We start from the raw sequence: 10,347 nt of genomic DNA, 5'->3' as shown, positions 1-10,347 counted from the left end.
CATGGACATCCACCTAAATGGACTGGCTGGACCTGGAGAGTCTTTATGAAAGAATAGCAGTGGGAAAAAGTCATTGTTGGAGGGGAGCAACGGAACGTTTTCTACGGGGAACATTCGTTTGGACACCACCGCTGAACACATCGTCTCCTCTGTAAGAGCGGTGGCAGCATCATGCTGTGGGTAAACGGACTGGAGTTGAAGATGAATGGAGAAAAAAATCCAGGAAGGCTGCCATCACACACGGGGTTCAGCTTCCTCATATGACCAGAGCGACACGGGACCGGTTGAAATCCCAGCATAGTCGTGTCTTAGAATGGCCTAGTCGAAGTCCGGGCCTAAATTCAATTGAGAATTCTGCCCGTTCAATGTTGAGGTTTGCGCTGACATTTTCTGTCTGCAAATGTACAAAGCTCATAAAGAAACATCCACAAAGAATCGCAACGTTCAAAGCAGCGTAACGCGGTTCTACAAAGAAAAGGCTTAGCGAATTATCAGATGCATGCCGCACATTTCAGATTTGCTTAAGAAAAACAACAATGGGCTTTTTTTCGGCCTTCTGATTATTTTCTGTTATTACTTTGTGTTTTTCTGCCACATCCAATCCAACTAAAATACACTGAAGTTTATGGTCACAATGTGACAAAAAGTATAAATAGTCAAGGGGTGTGAATACTTTTCTGCAAGGCATTTTGTTTCACACAGTGCTGAACACTGGCCAAATAAAATAAAGTCATCAGATTATTTAAATTTATTTTAGAACTGTAAAACTCAGAACTCACTGCATGCATGAGTGAGCTGAAAAGGACAAAGTGTAACGGAAAGATAAATCACTTATAAAGCCGTCTTAACGTTTATAACCCATTCGTAGATTAAATTAAGCTCTCCACCAAACGCTACAACTTTCTCCGAGTCAACTATTTTAATGGTGAAGCTAAATTCATGACGTCCACTGAAAATCCTCTCATTTCCGTTGTGGGTTTGCGTTGACCAGGTACCCAGTTCTGCCCCGGTTCCACCGGAACGTCCCAATCAAAGCCCAGGCGCTGTGACTGCACCCGGACGGAGCGCCTGGTTGTTGCGGGTTAAAATGGCAGCGAAGCAGGAAGGACGTTCGGAAACAAGGTCGTTTCCAATCCGAGGCATCTGATCCGAGTTACGGCACTAATTGAATCAAGGCCGACGCTTCCACGGACAGGGTTTCCCTCTCAGCGCTCTCCTCCGACTGAGACAAAGGCATGACGTCAGAGAAGACAGACCAGGAGACGTGCTCTCAATTACAGGCCCACGTGATCAGAACCCGAACCGCAGCTCCTGCCAGAGACGACGCTTCAGAAGGCTGACCGGGTTCAAATGCGTTCAGTTTGTCCAGTGCTGCCGCAGTGAGAGTCTGCAGGGTTTCACTGCACTTTTACAAAACTTCAACTAAAACTGCACACAGTGCTGCATGTATTGACAAAACTACCCATTAATTAACTATTAGTGTATATCTGCCTCTTGGTTCCATGAGTACTCCTTCAGATCAGATGAATTAATATTGAACATATTTTCAATTTGAAAACTCCTTTAATTTGATTGATACAATTGTTTATTTCAATAAGTTATTTTGAAATTTCTGTTTATTTGTCTAGAGAGCCACATAAAATTGTACAGCGGGCCGCATTTGGCCCCAGGCCTTGAGTTTGACACATGGTATAACTGTTTTTAAAACTTTTATTATTAATCATTATTATTATTAACAAAACAAACACCTTTTCTGACCTGATCACATAATCCCAGGGTATGTGGTTTTGGTCGCCTCTTGGTTTTGTATCTGAATTATTTTGTGTTGCTGATTCTTGTCGTTAATGTTGTTCCATACTGGTTAACCTGCTTTGTTTAGATTGTGCCCTGTTCAGTGTGTACTCAGTTAGATTCTCGTTCCTGTGTTAGTTTTTAGCTTTTAGTTTCAGTTTGACCCTTTTTCACCACCTCTAATCAAAACCTCTGTCTGATCCCATCATTTAAAAATGAAACACTCTATGAAAACATGTCAGGTAATTTTATTTGATGGCAACTGTAGCTAACTCTTAACGTTAGCCACAATTGCCAATAAGTTCCTACCAAATTCCTAACATTTAGAATCTGTTAGTGGCTAATAAATGTTAGCTAGCATATATCAGATTATTTCATAATGTGGTATTTTCCCCATTACAAAATATATATCACTTGTGTGTAATTTTTAATATCAGTCAATCCTTGAGCCTGATTAGTTCAGAAAATTGCAAATGTGTTTTTTATTATTTGGCCTTTTCTGTCCCTTTTTGTGGTTTAATTTCAGCTTGTGTAAATCTTTATTCTTTCAAACAAAAAACAGAACAGTTCCAACATGAAGTGACATTCATTTATTACACGTCCACAAACACATTAAAACACATACAGTTCCAGAACCTGCCTGCGTTGCCTGCACTGTGCCATGCAGACCAAAGGCAGACGATAGGGATTCAGAGCTTTGCTACAAAGCACACAGACACGTTAGTACCAACAGTCGGTTCGCTTCACTCCCAGTCCGGACCTCAGAGGAAAGCTTTTTCAGACCGGCTCCAAAAAGCGACAGAATGCTCACAAATTCTGTCAAGAGACTTTGGGATTTTCTTTCTTTTTTTTTTACTGCTTCCTGTTGTCCTTCTTTACGTCTCGGTCATGAGGAAGTGACTCCATGACCTCGGCGGAGGAAGACTTCATGGCGGCTCTCACCTCCGCAGATCACAGGAGGTCAAGTAATGTTTGTTCTGACCGGGAACTCAAACACGAACAGAACATCAACACGGGAATCATTGAAAAAGAAAAAAAATAATAATTCATGCCTGTTGAGCTTTTTCACATTTTTTCCCCCCACAAAAACATTAACAAACTTCGATGTTTTTTTCCACTGGGGATTTTGTGTGATAGACCAACACAAAGTGGTGATGTGTCAGTAGACTGTCTCCGCATATTTCCCAAATAAAAAGATCGGAAAAGTGTGTGTTTGTGTTCTGGCCTTTTGACTTCATAATCCTAAATACAATCCAGTGCAACCAATGTTAAGAAGACCTGAAATAACATAAGAAAGTGGTAACAAAACCTGCAGATACAGAAATATCAAAGAGGATGATGTGGTCAAATGAAACTGAAACTCGCAACACACAAAATCACTTTTTAAAGTTTTAGATCGACAATGAACATTATAACACCCAAACTGTTAAGGAAGAATTTGAAATATTTATCAAATTATTGGCGTTTGCACTCACCCGTCTTAAGATTTTGAAAGTCTTGAAAAAAACTTAATTTTCAAAGAAAAGGTCTCCTCATAAAAAGCCCAGACTGTTTTAAATGGTTTAATCAATTGGGGAATTAATAATTATATGAAATTCCTAACCACAATAACAGATGTGAAAATAGCATCTGGTAAGATAGTGGTGTTCTAACTTTTTGGTCAAATTTGTCACCTTGAAATCACAAAAATAATTTCTTGTGGCCTTTTTTTGATTGCACTGCAGGTCTGACTGATTCCTTCCTTTATGGTCACATTCACTGTAAAATCAAGATGAACGCATAAACCTTAAATAATAATCATAATCAATTTTATTTATAATGTGTGAAACTTGGTGGGGTTTTTTGCTGCAGTGTGAACATCCAGTGAGCCAGTATCACGCCTGCCACTGTTTTTCCGACCCTCCATTCTACTATTGGGATGTTTATGCTGCTTGCATAAACACCCCAAATATTTCCTTTAATAAGTTTTTATTTCTGCACTTTAGACAATGCACGACTTGGTGTTGATGTATCACATGGAATTATACATCAGAGTTTAAGGTTCCGACAGAAGAAAATGTGAAAAAGATCAAGGACTCTTTAAAGGGGCAGGATTATGTGTATTATGTGTTTTCCAGGCACATTGTCCCATTTTATAGCACAATGAAGTACCTATCTTGCCTTCAGTTGTCATAAAAATCCTATATACATCAAATATGACTTGAAATTTGACATACTTTAATGCCTTGAAATTAGGCTTCTGTTTCTTTAAAAACTCTAGCTCTTTCTGAAGCTCCGCCTTCAGGAAATCATCACCTCATCACTCCACTTTTAACCTCTCAAACACTGTTTTAACCAGCATTGCACTGAGAGGAAGCTTGTGTAATGAGCTCAATAGATGCCCAGTTCCACCAAGTGTTTACTAATTACTGCTGGCTAGTCTGAAGGAGCTGAGTGAGGGAGGGCTGATCTGTGCGGCAGAAGCTAAGAAAAGTGCGGCTCAGAGCTTCGTCTGGAAGTTGTCGCTCGGTCCCCCCAGGGATTCTGCACAGCTCAATGGTTGCTATGGTGACCAAAGGATTCCTCAAACGCACATGAAAGAATCAAAGCAACACTCCTGGTATGTCATTACAACATGATGTTAAGCTGAAAAAAGTCAATGTTACATAAAACTACCCCTTTAAACCGTCCTTCTGTCGTTTGCTAACAACTTTCCTCAATGCCATTTCCTCTTCAGTCAAACTTGAGCTGAAGTTTCTCCTGAAGCCGTATGGACCCGTGAGTTAAGGCAAATTTTCCACGTCTACCTACCTACCTACCTATGTTCTTCGGGAAGCTGGAAAGTCCAGAAACAGTCCGTGCCCTGTCTCTGCAGGCGTTCCGGTTTCAGAACCTCTGTTGGGTTCACATGGCCCAGGAGATGTTGGCGGCGTGCTCCTTGGCCTTCATGCGCAGCACGGCGATGCTGGACGAGCGCCTCTCGAACTCGGGCTTGGCCTCGAAGGCAGGATGGCCGTTGGCGGCCGGCGTGAGGAGGGAGTCGGCGCCGAAGAAGTTGTTGAGGGAGACGTGTCCAAACTGGTTCTGCTGGCCGGCGAAGCCCACGTAGCCGTGGTCGGCGGCAGTGGAGGCGGCGGTGGCGCGGGGGGAGTGGGAGTAGGAGGTGACGCATGGAGGGGACCTCCGGGGCAGCATGCAGGAGGACACCACGGAGCCGCCGGGGGCCGCGCTCGGCCACAGATTGTTGGGGATCTGATGGGAATAGTTTCACATTAAATCCACTCAATGTTGACATTTTTTCTAAGGAAAACAAAAACAGCTAAATCGGAGAAATTACAGCTTGAAGTTTATTTTATTTTAATCTGAGATCTTTACATATCAAAATCCACACTGCAATAAAAACATGTTCAATGATGAAGTCTGAGACTTTAAATGTTAAAGAAGGACTAGGGGGGCACCGATAAGTCGGACCTGATTTCCTTCATTTTGGGAGGCAATCCTTTGTACCTAAGAAAAGTCTGAAAATCAAGCTCTGTCCCTGGCTGCTCTGCAATGACAGATGTCTGGCTGTTAGCCCCGCCTTCATGTCTGCACATTTGCAGTTAACAAAAGTCACCCCACTGTTACGAACTCAGCAATTGTCTTGCCATATTTAGCAACATTTCAGACAAAAAAATAAATAAAACATTTGTATTGGAATCAGCAGGTCAGGCTTTTTAAAGGTCAGTGATCAGTGATCGGCCAAAAAACTGCAATCGGTGCACCTCTTAGAAAAACCAAGAGGCATTCATTAAGAAAAACGGCAATTTCTGGTCATTTGGTCCAAGTTCGATGTTGACATTCCTCATTTTTATTCCACATTTCCTGATTCAAACAGGACAATCTTAGAAGTTATAAAATGCTATTGATTTATTTACATTTACCACAAAAATGCTCTTTAAGTGGAAAGTCCTGGTCCTTTTTCATTAACTTTTTTTGAGTGACAAAATGTATTTATTTGTTTATTTATCTATGTACTTGTTTGTTTTATAGGAATATGACGAGAAATAAAATGATTGAATCCGTATTTTCACAAAACTGTGAAAATATGTTTTAAATCTTTTCACCGCAGGACCGGATGATAACATCTCTGAAGATGAAATCTTGAAAAGTTCCAGAGTTACTAGCGGACGTGTTAAAAGCCTTAAAATAAACTCATGTTATGGCAGCAGCTCGATCTCACAATGTTAGAAAATATGTATTTGAGAACATTTATTGAGAAAGGGAACAAAAATCTATGTCCAGTATTTCTTTTCTATATATAAAATCTCAGATTTCTTTAAATCCTATTAGACAAAAGAAATGGCGGCATTTTGAAACCCATTCTTAACAAAAGTTGATCAGTGTTGAGAAGTTTCAATAAGTGATCATCCAAAAGTATAAATATGAAATACAACTCTGAGGGTAATTTCATCTAGCCAAGCTTTAAAATGAGCAATTCAGAAGAATATGCTGTTTAGTTAAAGTGCCTGCTTCTTTATCTGCAGAAAGATGGGAATCTAAGAGAAATTAGTCTCACATAAAAAGAATTTAAAACATTAGTAGTTCAAAACATTAGTGGATATAACCACAGCTGTACATGTGATTCTGCTACTGCAATAACATCTGAAATTATTATTATAATTTTTTGTTTTCACGTATGTTCACCAGGCGTACTAATAAATGTGGAGCATTCTGTGGTTAAGCTTCTGGAAGTTATCACATTCCAGAAGCTTGCAACTGAGCAAACCGCCATTCAACAAGATGAAAACTAGACTTTTTAAGCTACTCTCAATAATTAACTGAGCATAAAGTACTGTCTGAAAAACGGGATCAACTGTGTGTGTGACTGAATTGAAACGATTTTCTTTTATGTACCAAGCCTGACTTGCAACGACTTTTATCCTGGGCCAATGGAGTAACGGTTTGATGAATGAAATCTGCCTCCATGACTTCCTCCTGTGTCCAGTTCACTGACCAGACAAGTTGAACAGGAAGTGAAATACCTTCCATTTCTGGGTTAACACGCCCACAGTCTACGGTTTAAAGGTGGTAAAGGGGAAAAAGCCATAAGACAAACTCATTTGGAAACCTAAGGTTGCAGAAAAGTTCATCATGACCACTTCTAAGTTTAGCACAGAGGACAAAGAAGACATTTAGCGAGATCTCTGACTCGAGGCAGCTTGATTTGATGTTCCTCTGCCCGCTCCGATGAGATGACGGCTGAAACAAGATGACACAATCATGCATTTGCTCCTGGTTACATTGAGTCTAAATAAGGTATTTTAAATACGTAAAACCTTCTTACGGCAAAGACAAAAATGGATGTAAAGAAACACCTAAAGTGAAGGTTGTTTATTTAACACCGTCTGCCCCACTGTGGCTTCCAGAAAACAGAGAACACGAGCTAACCACCGTTTGAGACAGAGACAGCGAGACTAACTTGTTTCTGCAGGAACAATATGTGGTCGCAACAGAGGGATAATCCTGGTCTTCTAAAGGGGCCAGATGAAAACATGCATCACATTTGGTGAAATAAAAAAGCACAAACAGACCGGTCTACCGTCTAAAAGCTACAAGAACTCAGGATGGGTTTGAAAAGCAGATCCATAATTGGCTTCAGCTGTGCTAGTAAGGCTGGTATGTAAGGAAGCCCTTCAGGAACATTTGGGAAGAAAATGCGAGGCAGAGCTTTGAACGAAACGCTTCTTCTTTTCCAGTTTCATTTCAGAGCATCTTCATTTTAAAAAACCCGTAACATAGAGCTTCCATTTCTTTCTTAGAAAAATGTATTTTTTTTTTTAAAAGAGAGAGAGGGAAAAAAAGTTCCACAACACTTGGAACTCCTTTTGGAGACTCGGTGTCAGTTTGTGAGAGGGAACGCCTAACCAAAGGACAGACTGACACCCCGCGTCTCCTCTCACCTCATCTTGTACCTGACCTTTGCTCAAACTAAAAGATTAATGGTCGGCCGACATGAAATCTGATATGAGGGCCATTCATTCCGAGGTGACACCTCGCGGGGGCTCTAATCAGCGTTCCGGGGCTCTTATCTGAAGATGGCTTTCACTGGAAGTGATTCATGGCGAGTGAGCCGTTGACGCAAGTTGTTGTGCATTTTTGTCAGAAGTGAGCGGACCGAGGAAAGATCGGAGGCCAAGTTGGAGGATTCCACACAAAATAGATCCAGGAAGGAAAGAAATTGAGTTTTGTAGATAATTAAAGTTTAATATTTTTCTTATTATTGCTTTGATTATGGATATTAGTTTGTACATTCAATGTAAAACATTAAATGTAAATTTTGTTCCCTATATTTCTCGTTAGAATAGAATTGAATGAAATCGGTTCAGACAATCGTCATGTTTCTGTCTGACAGAGAACATAAAGATTGAGTCACATGAGTCCGATTATGAATCAATGTACAGTATAAGGCTCATACAAGGTAAGAACCCTCATTCATTTTGCAGTAGAGAAAGTTCAAATTAGCTGCAACAAATTTTTATTAAAATTTGGCTTACATCTCACTTTATTAGTTTTCCTCTATTTACTTATATGCCTTAATCCAAGCAAGTTGTTATTTTATTATTTTTTTTTTTTGTTTTGGAGGTTTTTGTGTACGTGTAGAAAAAAATAATTGGGTAAAATTCAACTAGTTTTGTTGAGAACGTGGGTTGAAATCTATCAAATAATATTTTACGTGGCACACTGAAACCATTTCGGCTCAGAAATAAAGATGAAAGTCCATCCCGAAGGACGTCTGCAAACGTCTTAAAATGGAAAAGTTGCTTTAATCAGAGGATTTCTTTCACTTCCAGTCCGAAACATAAAATGTAATAAATAAATATATAAAATCCCGCTGATTTAAAAGAAACTCGCCTGTGTGTAGCTGTCGGACCGGGGTAACACTGACAGGTCGTACGTGGCCGCGAAGTGACTCTTGGCCTGTTGGATCTGTCCGTATCGCTCCCTTTTCCTCCACTTGGCTCTCCGGTTCTGGAACCAAACCTGGCAGGAAGAAACGGATAAAACTCAACCTGCCGCGGCTTGAACCCACAAACTAAACGGTGTTGCTTAGAAAAATGACAAGCTAACAAATTTTATGTTTCTGTTTGTTTGTTTTTTTTTTTTTTTTTTTTTTTTTTGAATTAACGTATCTTGAAAACGTTCTTAAAAAAAAAAAAAAAAAAAACACTAAAGGTAAGCTAGGCCTCACCGTACCTGGACCCGGGCCTCCGTTAGCTCCGTCCTCATGGCCAGCTGCTCCCGCACGTAGACGTCCGGGTAGTGGGTCTTCTGGAACACCTTCTCCAGCTCCTCCAGCTGCGCGCTGGTGAAGGTGGTCCGGTGCCTCCTCTTCTTGCTGCTGGACACGTTGCTGTCGCACTTGTCCCCCACGTCATCCAGCTCGGTCTTTTCCGGACCGCTCGTGACCGGAGACGCGCGCAGGGAGCAGCAGCTGTCGATGGACCTCGCGAGATCCGAGCGCAGGGAGTCCTCGTCCGTTTTCGGAACTCCGTAACTGGCTGATAGGAGACCAAATTATTATATTATATTATATTATATTATATTATATTATATTATATTATATTATATTATATTATATTATATTATATTATATTATATTATATTATATTGTTTTAACAAAAAATAAAATTGAAAAAAAAAATTAAAAATATACATTTTCTCTCTAATGTACCCACAGATGCGCACCACCCAGTTCACAAGAGCGCAAAAAAAAAACAACAAAAAAAAAAAACAAGTTCCTACTCACCGCTCTGATCTCCGCAGGGCGATGAGCGGTGCTCGGCGCCCTGCAGACCGAAGGCCTGCGCGCACTTCGGGGACGGCTTGTTGAAGTACTGCGCGCTGTCCAAGCTCTCCATGACTTGGTCCATATAGTACTCGCTGGCCTTCATCGCCTGGCTTTTCAAGGCGAACTTATCCTCTATGTACTCCATCATGATTCCAATAAAGCGCTCCCTCTAATTAAATGTCAGCACCTATCAATATATATGTACATATAGATACATATTTATATATATAGCCTATGTCAAAAAAAATGTGTGTGGGGAGGGGAGAAAAAACGCAAGCAGAGGAGTGGAGAGGTGTCCTGTAATGCAATAAAGCGCCGATGGAGTTTTAATTTGCTGTGCGGTGAAGCCCCGACGTCTAATAGAGCCGAAGAGCAGCTCTGAGTTCCTTAAAGGTCCAGACGCAGACCTCCTCCTCCTCCTCAATGCACTGGCAAAACTAACGGGTAGAGTTTTATCAATAAATTTGGCCAACCAATTTGTGAATTTATTTTTTTTTTTGATATTCTTTTACTCAGTATTTCTGATGAGAAATCAAAACAGTTTAAGAATAATTTAATTGGTTAAGAAAAAAATATGTAACTAATAAATTAAATTTGGTAAATTGTAACTGCTCATTCCCAAAAAAATTTTTTTTGCTAATTTTCTGTTCTTTGTGTGTTAAGCTATAGAAGTAACTGTGAATGAGGCATTAAATTAGTGAAACAGAATCAAGCAATTCAAATTTGTTCTCTGACAACCAGTGGTT

At 40.3% G+C, this 10,347-nt stretch overlaps 1 protein-coding gene across 1 annotated transcript; it reads right to left on the bottom strand.

Annotated features, from left to right (window-relative positions):
- Positions 1-2,366: 2,366 nt before the first annotated feature.
- Positions 2,367-9,911, bottom strand: alx1 (ALX homeobox 1). The gene is made up of 4 exons (XM_055055275.1): positions 9,560-9,911; positions 9,007-9,311; positions 8,665-8,793; positions 2,367-5,022 (listed from the first exon to the last, which is right to left on the bottom strand). The coding sequence occupies exons 1-4, from the start codon at positions 9,747-9,749 to the stop codon at positions 4,675-4,677; spliced, it is 972 nt and encodes a 323-aa protein (XP_054911250.1). The 5' UTR covers positions 9,750-9,911; the 3' UTR covers positions 2,367-4,674.
- Between the last annotated feature and the right edge of the window lie 436 nt (positions 9,912-10,347).

The sequence above is a fragment of the Poeciliopsis prolifica genome, unplaced genomic scaffold (genome assembly GCF_027474105.1).
Source record: "Poeciliopsis prolifica strain line A6 unplaced genomic scaffold, Auburn_PproV2 SCAFFOLD001, whole genome shotgun sequence".
In the NCBI taxonomy this organism is placed as follows: Eukaryota; Metazoa; Chordata; class Actinopteri; order Cyprinodontiformes; family Poeciliidae; genus Poeciliopsis; species Poeciliopsis prolifica.
The sequence above is the reverse complement of the archived record's forward strand: the minus strand, read 5'-3'. Positions and strand labels throughout refer to the sequence as shown.